General features: G+C 33.9%; 1 protein-coding gene across 9 annotated transcripts in view; it reads right to left on the bottom strand.

Moving 5' to 3' along the window:
• LOC145268724 (uncharacterized) overlaps positions 1-20,777 on the bottom strand; it is a 132,026-nt gene that overhangs the window by 85,576 nt on the left and 25,673 nt on the right. For 2 of the 9 annotated variants that reach the window (XM_080124281.1, XM_080124280.1), the window contains exon 1: positions 8,102-8,294. The exons of the other annotated variants lie outside the window; for them this stretch is intronic. In XM_080124281.1, the coding sequence (XP_079980407.1) occupies positions 8,102-8,279 (178 nt within the window). In that variant the 5' untranslated portion in view covers positions 8,280-8,294. Of the gene's footprint in view, positions 1-8,101; positions 8,295-20,777 lie in introns of those variants that run through there. 9 annotated transcript variants of the gene reach the window in all.

Here is a 20,777-nt window from a genome sequence, read left to right on the forward strand (position 1 = left end):
CACACGCACACTAGCGATGGGATGATTCCAATACAATTACTAATTCTGTTCTAAAAACCCGATTCTGATTTTTAAAAAAATTTCTAAATATCAAGTTATGTGTGTTCTCACAAAATCCACATATTTTTGGTAACGATAAACGCATGGCCTAATCTTTAGGTTTTAGTTTTACTGGTAGTTTAAAATCAAATATTTCATTTTTCCATCATTAAGGAGCTGTGAAATATAAGTTTAAATAAAAATAAAAATTGTTTGGGGAATTAGAAAATAAGCATAACTTTCTCCAATTCCAAGATTCCCAAAAGTTCCAGACCCACCCCCATTCCGATTATCCTAACAAGGTGTAACAAATGCTCAACATTCGAGATAGAATACCAACATACAAGTTAAATGGTGCAAATCAACATTTAGAAAATTTGTTGTAAAAATAATTTTTTTTTTTTTTTAAACGCACGGAAAAAACTATTTCCTTATTACTTAAAGTTTCAAAAATTAGCCTTTGTTGTTAGCTTTTATCAACAAAACAATTGTTACTTCTGTAGAAGATACTCGACTGAGCTCCGATCTCTGGTTTCTAAGACATTCACACCACAAACTAGTTTTACTAGTACCTCTGCAAAGAATCAAACGGAATTTCTAACAGCTTTTTCTTTGATAAAATTTCTACATTTGACGGGATTGCTTCCTTGTAAGCTACAACTTGATCAAGTTTAATGGTAAATATTGCTAAATGTGCATGACCTACCCCTTGATATTACTTATGTCTATCGTTTTACTCCACGTCTCCAACTGGCTGTCTTTGTGCTCCTTCCAACCAGCAGGTGCGATTGCGCCCAGCAACTTGTAGATGAATTTTTTTCTCAGTCAAAGAAGGTGACCAAACCAGCAAATTTTTTTAGAATTTCTGTGATGCTGGTTGTGTTGCATCTTGCAAAGATGATGTGGTTTGAAATTTAGTCAGATTAATTGAAAACTAGTGCGACCTGAGGAAATTCCACAGCAGACTCTTTCATATGTAATATATTGATGCTGGCATTCTGTCGATGTTCAGTGTAAATGGAAACGTAATATTATTACCTATTTACAATGCCTCCCCACGGGACAGAGTTAAACACCAGGGTCGTTTTTTTTTTTTAATATATTGTAGCTCTTTAGTTAAAACTGCAAAGTTAGCAAAGACGCCTGGCATAGGCCAGTTATAAAATACACTTAAATATATTTTAATTTAGGCAAATTTTGTATATATTTGTATATATTATTATAGAGTCAAAATACGGCATCACTGAAGTTAAGCAATGTTGAACCTAGTCAGTACTAAATGGGTGACCATTTGGGACTTTCAGGTGTTGTACGCGCTGTCCGCTTATCTCTGCATAGTTTCCAGTCGTCCTGGACTTTCCTTTGCCACTGAACTCAAACAGTGCCGATTCAGGGGAGGTGTGGTTGTTAATTGCGCAACTTTTGCGTTACAATTACATGTGCAGCTGCCCACTACAAGGAGTATCCTTTGTCTTTCGAGACTGAACGGAGGCATCGGATTATAGAGTCAATTTTCTGTTGGTTCTTACATATTATAACATTGCGATTTCAAAAATAAAATATATCCATATGACTTGGGTGCATTGGCTTGAATCAGAATCGAAACCAAAGCTTATGAAGAAAAAATGTATAACTTGAGTTCCTTCAGCTATATTCGAAACTTATGAAAAATTCTTGATAAAATTATTTATTACAAGAAATGAAAGGTCATAGCAATTTAACGACAGCCAGAAGAAAAAAGATATAAGCGTGACACAAAATGACACACGTTATCATATTAATATATAGATGTGTTAACATTTTACTAACAGCTGCAGAAACACTGAAGAATTTGAAATCATCTGAATTAATTACCAAAAACTAAATCCATGTCTTCTTTGCCATGTTTCAGTTTCCATAGACTTATTACCATCTTTGGATAAGACAAGACACATGCTCAATACATCGTCTTTGCAAACCAGTTTCCATAGACTAAATAGTAAAACATTTTCAGACAAGAGATTTCAAGTTCGTTTACAAGTGAACTGGACAAAAATAGAACCATATGTCTATCGACGAGCTGACCTTGTTCGTCAATAAGATGACGGCATCAACACCAGAAAACATTTCTGGCAACAAAGACAGGGTAACAATTACGAAATTGTCACCAATTTGATGTCTTTTCTTTTTGTTGTGCGTGTGCGAGGAAGTCAATCAGCAAGTGGGGGGGGGGGACAAAACATACATACACACAGACACACACACAGCGTAATTGGGTTTTTAAAAAAGACATTTTTACAGGCGCTCACCAAGCTCCGTTTTGGGCAGACAATCTTTGTAATCAAGTAGCAAGATAACAGACTAGGGAGAGGGGGCAATGGAGAACGAGAAAATTAAGAAACTACTTATTCTCGCCCATTTCTGAATGAATAAATTAAAAAAAACTGGATTAAGATACTGCTGATCCCTAAACAGTCACTAAACAGTGAACGGGATGCACAGAATATCTTCAACAAACGATTATCACAGTAGGTAGTGAGCTTAGAAAGGAAACCAACTATACCTGAGCTGCGATAGAGACAAAAAACGTTGGGTTTTTTCTCATGGCACCAAAACCAACAAATTATAGGCTATTATTGAGGTGACTTGTTCCCTGTTGACAGAGATATATGTTGCTCGTCCTGTGCAGTTCTAGGGGGTCCATACTCCCAAGCTTTGCCATCTCCCTTTGACAAGGGGTTAGTTTATTGCTAATTATCGAGGCACCCTACCAGGAAATGCCAACAAGATTGCCCAGAATGGTGAAACAGGATAACGATCTGATCCTAGGGTGTTAACTGCTGCAATCGTGATTGGTTAACACCCGTATCAGCTATTGCGATGAACCATTGTGCCCGAATAGGATTCATTCGTAATGCGGTAATTTCTTTGGATGAATGTTGAAATATACAGTGAATGCTCCTTTTATAGTTTTTTCAAATCCAAATTTCTGATTCTTGGGAAGAAAATAAATAATTGTCTAGTCATAGAACTGATTGAACAGGCAAAATATACCAGTTCCTACTGAGCTCAAAATGTCACAGACTGGTCAGTTAAATTAATAATTTGCATAATTAGAGATGTTGCGAGTTTGCTTTATCGTTATTTTCATGGCAAGTGCTCGACTGAGCTTCAATCTATGGTCCCCCCTCGCCAAACTTTCACAAGAAACACTAGTCTAGCTGAAAACACTATCAATAATTCCCCCCCCCCCACTCTTTATCTGTGCCTAAACCTAAACATAGATTCCATGATCAAAGCTTCTTTCTTAGAACTGCATGCCTGTGGAATTGTCTTCCGTTTTCCTGCTTTCCAGCTGTCTATAATATGGTTGTCTTCAAGTCCAACGTGAACAAGTTTCTGATGAGTCGTTCCACTAAGTTAACAAATTTACCAAACTTCCATTACTATCGATTACTATATTGTCCTTTTGACTGCGGTACACTCTTTAACCCTTATCCTTGAGTGGCCTATCGGCCTTGATAAGTGGTCACGCCTATGTAAAAAAAATTAGATGAAGCTCATTTTGCTGTCCTGATGGCTTTATAAAATTATATGCAAAAAATTTCCAAAACTTTATCTTTTTAATATATGAGAATTTGCTAAAAGTATTAAAACTAGTTTAATAAATGCTTATAGGAATTTAACTAACATGTTGCCATCAAGAAAAAAAAAAAAAAAAAAAAAAAACTACGATGCGGTTAAATATAAGCTCAAGTGAGGGTTTGATGAAAGTGTTTTTGTGAAACAAAGTTAATTCAAAGTTGGCACACCGAAATGTTCAGTCCATGTTAACAACTAAGCAAACGTCAAATTAGTATTTGGATCATTTGGACTTCTGTTCTTGTCTTGGATGTTAAGAGTAGGACTATGACAAAAGCATATTCTTTTCATTGTTCTCGAGTGTGTATCTGTTATCTTATAAGCTTTTATAGAGTGATGTGGTTCTCGGTTGATTAACTGTGTCTGTGTTGGATATATACTGGAGTCAAAACAATTAAAAGAATATGGTGTTGTCATAGCCCTAGTTATGAGCATGTTCCAGCCAATTTAATCTCAGAACCCGTCAAACTCAAGAATCTGGATCAGTGGTGCAATGGATAAAAATGCTATGTTTAATATAAGTTCAAAGTCCCAGTCTGTTAGAGGTTGATAGTTTGAACTGTGTGTATGCAATATAAAGAATACAAATTATGAATACCTGTAGAGAACGAAAGCAAGCCACCCTTTTGAGTAAAATTAAAAGACTTCTGTTTAATCAGATTTCCACAGAGGCTGACAGGGTGCACCTGAAGAAGGTCCCAGATTATATCTATCAAATAATAGAATAACACCCAAGACGACAATGATGGTCTAAATAATCCAAATGACCAATCCCCATCTAAAAAATTCTGAAACTTGATCCTTATTTTAAATACTGACGCTGCTTGGGAGAAGGACTTTGCTATAAGCAAATAATTCAAAATATATTTTCTCTCTCTCTCTCTTTTTTTGTTTTACATAGGCATCACCACTTATCAAGGCCCAGAGATCACTCAAGGATAAGGGTTAAGAGTGTACAGTAGTCAATTGGACAATATAGTAATCGTTAGTAATGGAAATTCGGTAAATTTGTTAACTTAAGTGAAACGCCTCATCAAGAACTTGTTTACGTTGGACTTGAAAACAAGCAGATTGTAGTCAGCTGGAAAGCAGAAGACAGTTCCACAAGCGTGCACTTCTAAGAAAGAAGCTTTGTTCATGGAATCTATGTTTAGGTTTAGGCACAGAAAAAGAGTGGGGGGAATTATTGATGTGTTTTCAGCTAGACAAGTATTTTGTGTGAAAGTTTGGGGATGGGGGGGGGCCATAGATTGAAGCTCAGTCAAGCACTTGCCATGAAAATAACGATAAAGCAGAGACAAACTCGCAACATCACTTCTGTGAGAGAGGTTGCAGGGAAGAGAAAAGGATATCTTCTACAAGGCTACGAAGTCTATTTTGAACTATCAAGGCAGGGCAAGTCCTTTCTAGCAGCTCCTGCCCAGATGTGGCAACAGTACTCCATCCTTGGACGTACCTGGCTCTTATATAGAGAATGGCATCAGCAGTGAGATATCTACTGGATTGATAGAAGGATCCCACTATTATTCCAGCGACCTTACCAACAGATAAATAGTATTTTTAACAAGGTTTTCAATTTTCTCATTTTATTTCTGGATTTCAATAAATATACGATAGCCATCATTCAACTTTATTGAATGTATAAATACATACACATTCCTCTTTTTTTATAAATTCTATCAACTCAAATTAAAAAGAAAAAGAAAAGCTTTAAATTGAACAAGTGTTCTTTGTTGCTTTATTTTATTTTTGTTTTAGTGTAAAAAAAAAAAAAAAAAAAAAAAAAAAAAAAAAGAGAGGGGTACATCTTCTGACTTTATGGATGCAGAGTCAGTTGAGAAAAAAAAAAAAAAAAAACAGGGGAGGGAGGGGGGATGCTGATTTCTAACTATGGCCAACACACAACACGCCCAACTTTTTTTGAAACAATTTTCAAAATTGCTGATTCTCCCTCATTCTCCTTCAGCAAATTTGGATTTTTATTTTTGATTAAAAAAAACAGATTTGAAACTTGACTGATGAAAAACAAAGGTTCTGAAAGGTACAATTTCAAAGTAAAATGATTCTAGACAGGCCAAAGATTATACCCACCTCCGTCTTTTGAGTTCAAGAACCAAACTAACAAACTGAGCAACCGAAATATAGATTAGAAGCTTTACATGAAAAGGATAAATTCAAGTATAGGGGGTCATTTTTAGAAGTGGCAAACTTTAAATCAACACCTTCATTTTCTTTTGTTGCAGATTTGGCAACTATCAGTTACTTCAATGTCAGCTGGGTTTGGAAATTTGGAAAGAAACAGACACCTAAGCAGCACTTGCAAATTGTAAATGATATAAATTTACAAGGAGAAACATTTAATGAACAAATAATTCCACAAAATGGACCTGTCAACTGGCCACCCTGTTTATGTGATTCAACCCCACTAGATTATTTTCTTTGAGGATATGTAAAATCCCATGTCGAGGCTGATAAACCAGATAATAGATTACTCCGAAGACAACATTCGATGCATTATTACTAAAATACAGCTTAATTTAATGCGCAGTTTGTGAAAATTGGATCTCTAGATTATGGCCTATACATGCAGGCTATGAGGCCCATATGCCCAAAATTGTATATAAATTATATTTGTATAAAAAAAATATTTTTATGGGAATTATTTTAAGTTGGCCACCTTTATTTTAAGGCAGTAAAATAAGTTGACAACTATTTTTTTTTTTAATTGGCTTCATAAAAAAATAATAAAAAAAAAACTATTAAGCATTAACAATTAGCTAGATAAAACAATAAAACTAATGCTTTTACTATCAACGTACATAAAATAGACTAGAGGTTAATTCCCCAAACAGAACAGTTTTGTGTCCCTTTACAAAGATTGGTGAAAAACACAAACACAAAAAGGTGGGCTCCTTCAAGCATGCTAGAAAATTATTCACACTCAAAGTATTTTGCATTTCTATGAAGCCACAAATTCATCCATATCACTAATTTCTCCCTAATGGACAGCCTCCCCACCCCAAGTTCCCTATCCAACAGATCGTGTACAATCAACTTAACTCCTCCCCCTTTGCCACAATGTTGCATCTCTGTGCCTATTTTGAAAGTATTTTAATGGAATGTACTCTAATGAACTCACAGCACTTGTATCCTCACCCCAGTTTAACAACAAAAATCTCACTCCTTCACTGTAGAGGTCCCTTGATACTGGAAAGACCTCTACTCTAATAGTTTCTTCCCTCAGATGGTTAAGCTTTGGAGTTCCCTCCCCATTACCTGCTTCCCTGACTGTACTGACATGCAGACATTTAAATGTAATTAATGTGAACTGACACCTTGCTCGTCTACTCTAAACATGGTTAAAAAAAAAAAAAAAAAAAACTTTTAAATTAAAAAAGTATATTTTTTTTTTAATTAAAAAAGAAATTTAATTTTTTTTTTTTTTAAAATTAACAAAATCTTGAATTAAAAAAAAAAAAAAAAAAAAAAAAAAAAAAAAAAAAAAAACTCCTTACGTCAAAAGTGGCAATATGCCTTGTTTGGAGTAAACATTAGAAAAAAAATAATAAATTCATAAGGAACAATATTTGGTTAGTCAGCTAAGGTACTTCCTAACTTTTGATGTAGCGTTACCGGAAATGGTGACAAGGCAAATTCCTTCACTTTCATTGTTGTTTAATATTTTTTTTTTTTATTATTGTGAAACGATTTAATAAAAGTCATTTAAAATATAAGAAAAGGACATTATTGGAAAATATATCATAAAAATTGACAAAAATCATACAGATAAAAATAACACTAGTCTTTATTTGCACTTTTAATAAAAAAAAAATGTTTTTATTTTATTTGAAATTTTATAAGAAATGTATGAAGTGTTTTTTTTTTTAAATTAAAAAAATTGAAATAAAATTTCAAACACAAAGAAAAAAAAACGTATCCAATACATAATATTCTAAAAAGATTTTCAAGTGTTTTCAATAATTCTTTAAAATAAAATAATTTCAATAATTCTTAAATTTAAATGAAGCCGAAAAAAAAAAAAATCATTTTAATGATTAAATGAGGGGAGGGGGGGTACAAATTTAAAAAAAAAAAAAAAAAAAAAGGAAAGAAAAAAAGAAGAGTACATGGACAGATAAGATATGGGCATGAAAAAAAAAAAAAAAAAAAAAAAAAAAAAAAGAAAAAAAAAAGGTGAAGGAACTGATTTGCCTTGTCACCGCTTCTAGTAGCACTGAAATTTGAAGAAAATGTCAACCACCTAGCATTAAAATTTAACAAAAATTTGTTTTCCAAAGGGTTTCAATTTATTCCGCTTTGTACACTCTAATAGACCTCATTATTACCGCTTATGTGTAGCAGCTGTATTTCATAATCAATAATGATCAGTTAATTAGTTTAGGAGTGAATCCTATACAAATATATAAGCATACACACATACCCAAATTGTTGCAGCAGTGTACCTTGTTGTCTATGCCTTGCAAACTCAATTGTAACATACAAAAAATGTATGAGCAAAAGTATGTTACAGAAGTACACTTCATGATTCTGAGGGCTATAACTGCCACAAAATCACAACACGTGTTAGTTGAAACTATATAGTCTCTGGGTAAGTCCATTATTCCCGAAATAGTTTGACCCCATAAAAAAATTAATTAAAAATTAAGTCTACAGACATAAAATAACAATTTATAAGAGTTCTTCCTCTCTCCACCATAATCTTAAAAAAAAAAAAGGGGGGGGGGATATTTTCTGTAAGCTCTGCATACTTACTATGTAGAAATCACACATAGAAAAACAAACGTTGACAACATGAGCTGTTGTGTTATTTAAACTATATTTGTTTACAAACCATGTGTGCCTCTCCACTTTGCTTCTCACAAATACAGAAGATGAGTGCTCTCAGCAATGACAGGTTCTGCCACACAGAAGCAGAGAGAGTGCACCACCTGACATTCAGCTGTAAGGTTCTGTTGGGAGAAGACTACTATACAATTTGACGTATGAAGTATGTAAATATCTCCATTAGACCATTTGTAAAAAAGTTGAATATCGAGTGAAACTCAAACTCCTGCGATAAATGGCTTAAATCAAACCAAATTTACATTTGACTTTTTTTCTTTTTTTTTTTTTTTTGAATTGCAGATTTGGCAAATATCGTTTATTTTTTAGTTCAGCTTGGTTTGACAAGTGATCATAAATGACACACAAGCAGTGTTTGCAAATTACAAGTGATATAATCAATTTACTGAGAGAAATATTTGATGAATAACTTCACGAAATGGACCTATCAACTGACCACCTTGTTCAAGTGATTTAACCCCATTAGATTATTTTCTTTGGAAATATGTAAAGTCCCATGTCTATGCTGATAAACTATAGACCACTTTAAAGACTACATTCAACATGTTATTGCTGAAATAAATCCTTATTATAGTTTGTAATATTATGCACATAGATTCGAAAAAGTTGTCAAAAAAAACAAATATATAACAAATGTTATAAAAGGCAAGATAAGTTACTTTTCTACCTAATTGGATAATTTTTAATGTTTTTATTTAATGTGAAATGGTTATTCGGTTTGTAAAACTAGTAATGTTGAAGGCTGTTGGTGAACAATAAAAGATGGCCATGATGTCTTTCTTTGAAGACTAGATGTCTAGATAACACAATATGTCTGAAATTCTATTTCAATTAATTCAATTCCAAAAATTTATCTTTGGAATAAACCAGATATTTGTATTACATTTTTCTGTGAGAAAAATCCATGAGCACCTTATTTAATACCATGGCCCCTTTCCACAGAAACACTGCAGAAGCAACTGCCCCTACCCCCCACTCCACGAGTTTCCGATCTTTACACTAGATTTTTTTTTTTGTACACGTTTTAATAATCCCATTCTGCTTAGGAGGTCATCTTGCCCTTTCGTTTATAAATCCCTTTCAATTAAAACAATATTTTTTTGTTAAACTTTAATCCTTTAGAGTTTTTTTTTTTTTTTAATATAAAACTGAATCCATTGCCAGATTTTTTTTATTTATTTAATTTATTTCCTGAAGTCATTTTATTTTTATAAATAAGCAGCTTAAAATACAGATGGTGACAGGTCATGATTGAGGAGGAAGGCGTCTGGAGTTACATAATACATAAAAAACACTGATATCTATATGGGTCAAGGAGTGCTATATTATTCCCTTACATCAAAAGCGTTAAAATATTCCAAAGTACAGCTCATCCGACTATGCTCATTTATGTTAGTGTTCACCAACATGTCAGGAGACTGAGGTTCAATCCTTAGTGGAGGATAATCAAAGATTAAAAATAAAGATACTAGATGGCCCTTGTTAAACATTGAGCATAAGCTCGAAATCAATGGTAAATAGAGTAATCCTGGGAGAAGATTAGTGTCCTCTCCTACATCTCTGTAGTAGTTAATAGAAAAAGGAAACTGTCCCGGGGGGGGGGGGGGTCAGAACAGTGAAAGAGAGAACAAACAAAAACAAATGGGGGAGAAAATGTAGGTATTTATTTACTTCCCCATGTAAGCAAAATGTAACATCGTTTTTAATGTGTGTGTGGGTGGGGGGCGCGGACCAGCTCCCCTCTCACCACCCCCAAAGATGTACCCTGGAAATAGGGAAAAATAAAAATCGCCTTAGTATAAGAAGGGTTTCACCCTCCATTGACTAAGGACACATTAATCTGTGTAGCATCAGGGCATATACTACACTATGAACCAGGCCTGGGTCAGGTAAGTATATCGGAGACAACGTATGTGATGTTTAGTCAAAAACTAGCTCAATAAAACCCCATCACCACCCATGAATGTGGAGTAACCAATAGGTTATTTAAAAAAAAAAAAAAAAAAAAAAAAAAAAAAACTGAAATCCAAATGAATTTCCGTGCATGTATAGAAAGAAAGCAGCAGTTAAAATTAAGGAAAAAAAGGCAGAGTGCATAATGCAATCATTCTTTGATGAAATAAATTTTAACTTCCCACATTCCCAACATGAATTGTTTGAAGTCTTAGCATTCACAACAAAATTAACATTTACTGTTTTCAGAGAAAAGTCAGAGGGGGGGAAAAAAAAAAAAAAAAAAAAAAAACACACACACAACTTTATATTTCTACTATTATATGAATGGATCTGTTTCTGTCTGTTCATTCCCTATAGACCTGCAAACAACTGGGTCGATTTTTATGAAATTTCACACAAAGGTATTTTATGTGCCTAGCAATGTCGATAATCAAAATAATCCGATGAAAGAACATGCAATTTTGACCAAAGCTAACACATTATAGAGCATCGCAAATGCATCTGAATTTTTTTTTTTTTTTTAATATATAAAAACAAACAGGAAGTTCTTTTATATGACTGTGGCACGTTATGATACTTGACTTATACATTTTTAACTTTAATGCAATTTATTTATATATATATATATAAAATAATTTTATAAAATCAACAGTAGGTTCTCTACAATGCAATGTAGACTACAGTCTATTGTGGACAAAATCACTGCGGGGAGGGATGTGAAGCTTCCTCCTCATGCACCCTGACGGGTCCAGAACTAGCACAGGCAATAGATTTGAATGAAAAATGGGCAATTTCAGATTTCAATGACCATAAAAATATGGGAGTGTGAAACATTTATTGACCATCATTTAATCCTGGCCATGGTTGCATCTCCTTACTAATATATATATATATATATATATATATATATATATATATAATGAAAGAAGGAATACAAATTATAACTTTATCAGAACAATAAGGGAAAGTTAAGATTTATAAAAAAAAAAAAAAACCCATGGTATTTCTTAATTAAATGTTTCTAATCTGAAGAGAAGAGCCAGACTTATACAAATATAGAAAAAAAAAAAACAAAAAAACTGGCTTAATAACATTTAGATATGAATCGAGAATAAAGGAATAGGATATGTTAAAAAGTAATTAAAAGTACCCATTTACAATGCCTCCCCACGGGACAGAGTTGGACACAGGGTCGTTTTTTAACGTGGAGAAAAGGAACAAAAATAAAAATTGTCTCAGTCGTGAAGGAGTTCTCCACTGAGAGAAAACACGAAATTGAAATGCAGCATCTGAAGAACAGATACTACACTTTGATCTGGACCCGAAGGCCAAGGGTTCTCTTTAATAGTGTTGAGCTTTTTTATCTTTATAAATTTTGCTTTGTTTAAGATTTACTCTGGTAATACACACATACACAATTAAAAAACACATACATGAAAGACACTAACGATTTTAGTGGAAACCAGTTTTCTTTGGGGGTGGGGGTATTAAACATAAATGAAAGATTAACTGAAAAATGTGAGTTTCACACTGTCATTCACCATTTCGCATTGCAAACAACCTTGTTAAATATTTATAAACATAGTTTTACAATTTCAATCAAATGTATAAGATATAAATAGGTTCTTGTCAAGCAACATTTTTGTTAACCATTCTTTTTCATTTAGCTATATAAAAATCTCTCGTGATTTATTGAAAAATAGATAAGTTTCTGAAGAAATTTATCACTTTTGTCTTTCACCATTTTTTTTTTTTTTGCATTGCAAACACTCCTATTAATTATTTATAAAGTTTTATGACTGAATTATAGCACAAATGGAAGAATGATAGAGAGGGGGGGGGATATCAAAATTTTAACAGTATGTAAAATATTTACTAAAAAATAAGTTTGTTTTTTTCCTTTTCTAAGAAAAATACATATATTGCTTTCGATTTGGTTTCATTCATTTCCTCTTTACCGTTCAGCCCCTCCCCAGTTTCAAATAACCTTATTAAATAGAAATCCACAAACCCGTTTTGACCTAGACATCTTAAGATCAATGATTTTGTGTAAGAACAAATTGGATTCTGAGCTGCAATTTACTTCTTCAATTTCCACTGCTAACCATTATCTTTCAGCGAGCATCAAAATTGAAATCCAAGTTCCCGTTGCTGGGTTCTGAGAAATGTTGTATTTTTGTTTAGCTCCACAATCTAACCTTACTGTCGCTTCAGACGACACTCGGGGGTTCACTTTCAATTTCTAAAGAGCAAGACCAACGATTCCTTTTCCTGCAGATACAAGTTGCTTTTTGAATACGATTTATGTAAACATGTACATATATATATATATATATATATATATATATATATATATATATATATATATATATAAAAATAAATAATACGGCATAGTGACTCACCGAAGTAACAATGAACCTGGTCAGATGGGTGACCATTTGGGACTTTCAGGTGCTGTATGTGCTCTCCGCTTATCTCGGCATTGTTTCCAGCCATCCTGGACTTCTTATCACTGGACTCAAACAGTGCCGATTCAGGAGAGGTGTGGTTAGAGATTGCGCAACACTTGCCTCACAAATCGCATGCACAGCTGCCTCTACAGAGGGTATCCTTTGTCTTTTGAGACTGAACGGAGGCATTCAATACATATAATATATAGTGAAAAAAATTATATATTTATCGTTTCTACCCATAATTACAGACTAAAGATTATCGATTTGAAGAAATAGCATCCAAGTACAATATTTAAAAATACATGGTGCGTTTGTGACACGAAAATATTTTTTATTTTACTTATGTCATAACCACACCAGATTTTTATTAATTCTAATTACTTTAAAATAAAACTTTTAAAAAAAAAATTGAAAGAAATTCTTTTCACATAACACATTTTCAAATATTGTACTCATGTTATTTCAATGCAAAACAATCATCCTGGGAAAGTTTTGAAATAAAAGTTGAACCTCAACAATAGTGAAGCAGAAAAATCAAGTGTTCATTCTAACTAGGCAAATTTTATTTATTTTCCCATGTTATCTATAATATAAATCTCAATCGTCGGTGTGTGTGTGTGTGTGTGTGTGTGTGTGTGTGTGTTTGCCAAAAACATTTAACAGACAAAGAATCCTGACGAGATCGGTATCATTTTGAAGCTCGGCATCACGGATGACAAATATAAAAAAAATTGGTCAAAAACATCAATTCCTTCACCCTCAACCGGCCAGTTTTCTCAAAGGAGGGATCGGTTTTTGCATCGCCATTTTTGCAAACCATTGTATCGGTTGGATTGACTACGCTTAATTTCAACGTTCTGAACTTCTGGTCAGGCATGGAGACATCGACTAAGATGTCACGTTTGTTTTTGACCTTTTTTCTCCTTTGCGATAGTGGTAGTAGACAGGCAGGTTCAAGCTTGCCTGTCTACTACCACTTTTTCTTTGTCCACTGTTATTTTACCCACCCCCCTCCCTCAGGGGGTTCGTTACTACACCACCTACACACACACACCTGGGAAACGCCGGGCAGCCCCACTAGTTAGCAATAAAAGTAACCTACAATGACAACTAAGAACATGCACCGCATGGAAAAAATTGATGAGGGATGATATGAAGAATGTGTAATTAAAAAGCTTGGTTCTAATACTGCAGGAAGATTACATCTGGGCAACATAGGGAGATTTGTGCAGAACAGGAGACCTTGGTGATATGGTCACATTGAAAGATTAGACGAAGTATTTTGAGTTAGATGAGAAAACTTGGTGACATTCAACTCACAGGGAAAGGCTAAGGAAAATATGGGAAGAAACTAGTAGAAAAAAAAAAGATCCAAGAGAAAGAGGGATAAGTAAAGACTTGGTCAAAGATAAGACTTTGAAAGTCAATTTCTTAAATCCATCTAACACATGGCAAGATTTAAAGCGGACGTTAATATGAATATGATGATTTTGGTAGAAATTATTTTTAAATAATCTGCTTTGGCAGTTAGCTAATATAGAATCAGTTCCAACAAAAAATTTTTTTAACAAAGCACCTAAAAAGAAAAATTAACTAATAGGAATACAATTCTTTTAGTAAGCGTTAGCATTTTTTTTTTTTTTTTTTTTTTTACGTCAGATATATTTGAAAGTAATGGATAACAAGCAATGTCAGATTGCTACAGCTAACATTGATGAATAAAATGTATATATCCATGAACACATGTTTTGCCATTACGACAGTTCATCAGTGTGGGTGAATAGGGCAAGATTCAAAATTGTGACTACCGGGACTGTAATCAGAAGCCTTACCACAAAACTACAATGGTCTCACCAAATTTTTTACACACACACACGGGTCGTTTCAAAAGCAAGGCCTCCTATATATTTTTTATTTCACCTGAATGAATTAGAGGAGATTGCAAATTGCATGGTTATGATGACTGAACTTATGCATTTATGACCTAAAAGTTTCATCTCTATTGTAAGTATTGACGGCGTGAAACAAAGAAAACAACCAGTCATGGACGTGCATCAGAAGCAAAGATGCGCCACTGAATTCCTCCATGCAGAAAAAAATTGAACCAATACACAATCATTAGTGCTTGTTGAATATTTACAAAGCCAATGCAGTTGATGTCAGCAGTTAGGAGATGGGTTCGTTGAATTCAGACTGGTGACAGAGATACCCATTACAAGGCAGACTCCAGACACCATGCACAGCTACCACCTGAGAAAAAACTGTGCTCCTTGACCAACTCATCTGTGTCGATCAGTAAATAATGAATGAAATGTGTAGAATTGAATGTGAGTGTCTATGCACGGGAAACAACGTTGTCATCCCTTTGATACAGCAATGGATGTACTAGGTGGGTTCCATAAATGCTCACACTGGAACAAAAAGGACCACCACTAAGATGCTGTTGAATTAGTACCAAGTCGAAGGTGACAGATTCTTGAACTGCATAATCACTGGTGATGAGACGGTGTCACCACTCACACCCCCCAGCAAAGTTCAAGACATTAATTAACATGTGCATGCAGAGTAATGTGCACTGTCTTCTGGGACAGGAAGGCGGGGTCATCCTTCTGGAATTTTTGGAATTAGTGCCAGACTTCCACTTGTTTGGACCTGTGGAGAATACATGACATAAGCAGCATTTTCCAAACAACATTCTAAACACCGCTTGTAGCAGTGAATAAAAATGGACAGTCTTGACAGGCGCTTACTTTTACTACAGATGCATCAAGACTCGTTCATTACTAAGAAAAGTGCATTGAGAATGCTGGTGACTATGTAGAAAAAATAAATTCTGGAGCACAAAAAGGTTGTCTTTTTTTTTATGACATCACTCCCTTTTCATAACTCTTTTTGAGTTAAAAAAAATAGGAGACATTACTTATGGCAATTTATACTAGCTCGAAGGTAAAGCAAATGGAATCAAAAGTCACTCCATAGCTGGTTTCAAATCTCCTGACCAGTAGCAATTCTAGCTTCCTACACTGATGATTGCTAAAGCATGAAACACTAGTGTCTAAGTGTGTGTGTAATATATATATATATATATATATATATATATATATATATATATATATATATTCATTGGCAATGCTTGGTAAACTAGGTGAATTCATAAAGCCAATTAGTGGTCTATTTATAAGGATCCCTTACGTTACCCCCCCCCCATCCTCACCCACAGCTTGTCTCAAAGGATTTATTTTTTCTTCATCTTAGGACTCTTACAAGTAGCAAGATAAAAGGCACAACATAAGGTGATCATACCATTATCAAATAGTTCAAATTCCATCAAGAAAACAAAAAAACTATTGTCATAAAAAAAGCAAACAATAAACCAAAGCTGACATGTTATTCTTAGTCCAATAAAACATTTATGGCCACTTAGAATTTCAAGTCTTGTAAGTTTTTTTTTTTTTTTTTTTTAAATTTAAAATTAAGATTATTCAAACTACTGCTTTCATGTTGACTATTTTCATGTTTTGGACAATACTACCTCCAACCTTAAGGTGTATCTTATCTATATATCTATAGAGTTCAACAATTTGACCTTTGAGAACTCTACCAAACTCCGACAATTTTGGGTATAAACACTTGAAATTTTAGATATAGGTTCCTTGGGCATGGATATAACTTAATAACTTGATTTGAGCCCAAAACAATAAATGTTAAGCGGGTCAAACTAAAAAAAAAAAAAAAAAAAATTGACTGCTGCAGTCTCTACCAAATTATTCAGACAATTTCTGGTCTAAACATTTGAAATTTTACATAAAGGGTATTCAGAGATAGGCTAAGCTTTTTAATAGGTTTGGGTCGAAAATTTGAGCTACCGATACATATATGCATGCATGCATGTCTGTCTAAAACTTTCAACAGAGGTGACAGATTTCACAAGATCAGTATCGTTTTTAAGCTCGGCCTTTCAGACGACATATCGAAAAATTGGCTAAAAACATTAATTTCTCCACCTTCAACTGGGCACTTTTCTACATGGGGTTCACGTTTTTTTTTTTCGCCGATATTGTCGAAAGTCATCCCCTCTTTTCAATTGACTAGCCTTAATTTAAACCTACATCACTTCCGGTTTGGCGGTGATCGTAACAGCAAAGACGTCATGTTTTTTTCCCCCATTCTTTTCCTTCTTTGCAGTATGGGTTTGAGCCCGCCTTCCTACTACCACTTTTTTTTTTTTTTTTGCTCAACATACACCTCGAAACACCCGGGCAGAAATGCTAGTATATAAATATATATAAAATGCAGTAAACCATGTGCAAAGATACTGCATCTTTGTACTGTCCAAAGTAATTTAAAACCTGGATGTAATATGGTACCCTTTGTCCCATCACCGCAATGTTGCATCCTTGTGCCTGTTTTACGAGTATTTTAATGGAATGCGTTCTGATGAATTGGTAGCACTTGTGCCTCCTTGACTAACCTGACAACCAGCAAAGTTCCACCTCTTCACTGTAGAAATCCCTAGATGTCAGAAAGCCATTTACTTGAATAGTTTTTAAGTTGTTAGACTTTGAAATTCCCTCCTGGTTTCCTGCCCCCCCCCCCCCACCGATTCTAGAGACATGCAGAAGTTTAAGTGTAATATGAACAGACATCTCGCTATTCAACTCCCCACATAGTATGCTAGTAGATATGGACCCAAATAACAACCCCTTACATACAAGTGGCACTGTGCCTTGTTTGAATGTAAAAAATGTCTTAGCCTCGACAGCAAAGTAACCATTTTTCAGTTTCCAGAGAGGAGTGCGAGAAGAGGGAGGGGGGGGGGGGCAGCCTTTATAAATGCATTCTTGGTTATTATGACAAAGTTATTTATGCATCATTATTGGGTTCCTTTCCCACTTATTCTTTAGAAGAACTTACTTGATTTTCAACAAGTTGTGATCCATTTCTAAATTGTAAGTTATTAAGTAGCATCTGCACACACTCACCATCGTCCAGATGAATACAATTTTCTTTTTCATTTAGTCATAATTAAAAAGCTGATGAAATATGTCACATTCACGTTGACATATTGGTTCTTGTTAGTTCACAGAAGTTAAGTAACAGAGCCTGGTCAGTACCAGATGGGAATACCAGACGCTATATGTAGAGAATGCAAGAACTGCAGAAATCTAATACCATCAGCTCCCTTAGGAGATAGAAAAGCTTGTAAATTTTGATATACCTATGAACTTCCTTCTTTGAAGGAAGTCAGATCATCTCACCTAGAGTGACTACAGCTTCTGGTCTAGAAATAAATTTATATTTACTTGAAAATGAATAACCAAAACTTTATGACATCACAGATCCGTCTTTGTGACGTCATACATTATGCATGATGAAAAGCTAGTAAGATCCACAACCTTTTATATACCAGACCAGAATAATCAGCATCCTGGCTGAACATAAATGGTCCTATCCTATCAGATAGGACTATTAGTGTTCCCCAGTAGGGGTGCATCAGATTTTGAATGCCAAATCTGGTCATTTTGGTAAAAGTTATACTTCAAGTATAAATATTTATTTATGACATTTGGTTATTTTTGTATATAATATATCAATACTTTTTGGGTTAATGCCAAATCCAATAATTTTGGAAACGAGTTTTTATGCTTTTATTTTAAAATATTTATTCATGAGGTTTGGTTTAGTTTTTAGTTTCTTCTTGTTTCTGTTTTTGTCTTTGCAAAACATGATTGAAATTTGAATTTTACAAAAAAAAAAAAAAAAAAAAAAAAAAAAAAAAAAATCAATGTTTGCTTCATTCAAGTCAAGAAGCCAATATCTCCAGACAGCTTGATCTGGTAGTCTTATTGGGTACGTCAGTTAATCCCTTCTCAAATTATGAAAAAGTAAAACCTGGGAGTATGAACCTTCTAGAACTTTAACGAGAACAAGGCCACACCAGCACAACATGCCCAAGTCTGTTGGTCTGATCTTGATATGAAAGGGCGGCTACGATATCATAAAAGATGAAGGGGAATTTGATGATGCCATCCAATGTTTATAACAAACAATAATGGCAACAGAATTTTAAACATTTCATCCCTATCATGACAAATTACATTCATTGAAACGAGAGGTGGCTTTAAACTGAAAAGGTAAATTTGCTAGAATGTTCTTGTTAAACCGACCATAATTATGACAATCTTTTTTTTTTTTTTTAAATCTATATAATTGTTAAGTCTGTATATTTTGTTTGTTCCTTTCTTAATCTGTACGTTACACTTTGAAAAATGTCAAATGGCTAAAAAAAAAAAAAAAAAAAAAAAAAAGGGGCCAAATATACAAAATTTGACTTCAAAAAAGACCAATATGGCAATCCTGAATAAGAATATAAGTTACCTCTTTCTGATGTAGCCTTTTTTTTTTTTTTTTTTTTTTTTAAATTTAATATGATCATTCCTGTAATAGCGGGGAAAAAGGAATCTGCAGTAATTTTGAGGTATTCGCTGAAGCAAGTGAAACTTAACATGAAAAAGGGAACATTCAAGAGAGGGGGGGGTCTACTAAGTACTAATGTATGTATGTATGTCTGCCTAAAACTTAACAGAGGTGATGGATATTCACAAGATCAGTATCGATTTGAAGCTCACCCCTTTGGACAGCAAATATCGAAAAATTGGCCAAAAACATTAATTCCTTCACCCTCAACTGGGCACTTTTCACTCTTTTGCTCCTTCACGGTACAGGTTCAAACCTGCCTGCCCACAACCACTTTTTTTTTTTTTTTGCTCAGCACACACCTCCAAAACACCCAGGCAACACTAGGCACCCAGGTTAGTATGTTAGAAGACATACTTCTGACAGCATTACAAATTAAGTACAAGGTAAAAATTCAGTTACAAGCGACATTCTTCAGGAGGTTGCAAATTACTTCTACCCGGTCATGGCTAACGTTATACGAGTATTCTACCTCAAAGGATTAAATAAAGGGTTTTGTTAGGCATTACAGATTTCTGCATTTGGCAAGATACTTAAGTTTGAAGATACCTCATTGACTGAAACGTTAAACTAACACTCAAGATGAGAACAGCAATACTAAGAATCCAAATTATCAATCTTTATCTCAAAATTTCAGAAATCTTTCTTCTTACAAAATCAATGTTTGATTCTGATTAGTCAGTTTTTTTCTTGTAGATCATTGCAGCAAGAATAAAATGCAATTAGATTTCATTTCTTTGAGAAACAACTCTGTTCAGATCTGAATTATTTTCAAATGACCACCATAAAAAAAGGGAGGAGGGTGGGGGTTAACTATATTCGTTCAGAGTGAATTAGGATAAAAATATGGGGAGGGGGGCATTTGGCCTATAAGAATAGTATATAAAAAAGGGACACCGCAACCCAAATTGTAAATAAATAACACTACCGAACAATGCAGATTGGTTGAAACTAGTTAAAAAATAAATGTGATTATGTCATGGCCATCCCTTTAACAAGCCTAGCAACCATGCATCTAAAGTAGGATCATCGATAAGCCACAATATCTAATATTCTGAATATGACTGAATGAAGGCAAGTTTTACAATTGGCAGCAATCTGGCTGCAAAAATCCCACTATTATTGTTTTAAGAAAAAAAAAAAAAAAAAAAAAATTCATTCTGAAAGGATTTAAAGTCTAGCCATGATTAAGTGAAAATTTTCTCTAAGAAATTTTTTAAAATTATATAATTCTATCATTCATTGAAATATACGTTTTGATTTATTAAAGTTAAACCGTCTCTTCATTTGTAGGGATTTGTCAATTGTCAACTTCATCAATTGTGGTTTGTATTATTTTATATGTGTAAAAAAAAAAAAAAAAAAAAA

Source organism: Euprymna scolopes, chromosome 44, assembly GCF_053919585.1.
Source record: "Euprymna scolopes isolate OS-2025 chromosome 44, ASM5391958v1, whole genome shotgun sequence".
In the NCBI taxonomy this organism is placed as follows: domain Eukaryota; kingdom Metazoa; phylum Mollusca; class Cephalopoda; order Sepiida; family Sepiolidae; genus Euprymna; species Euprymna scolopes.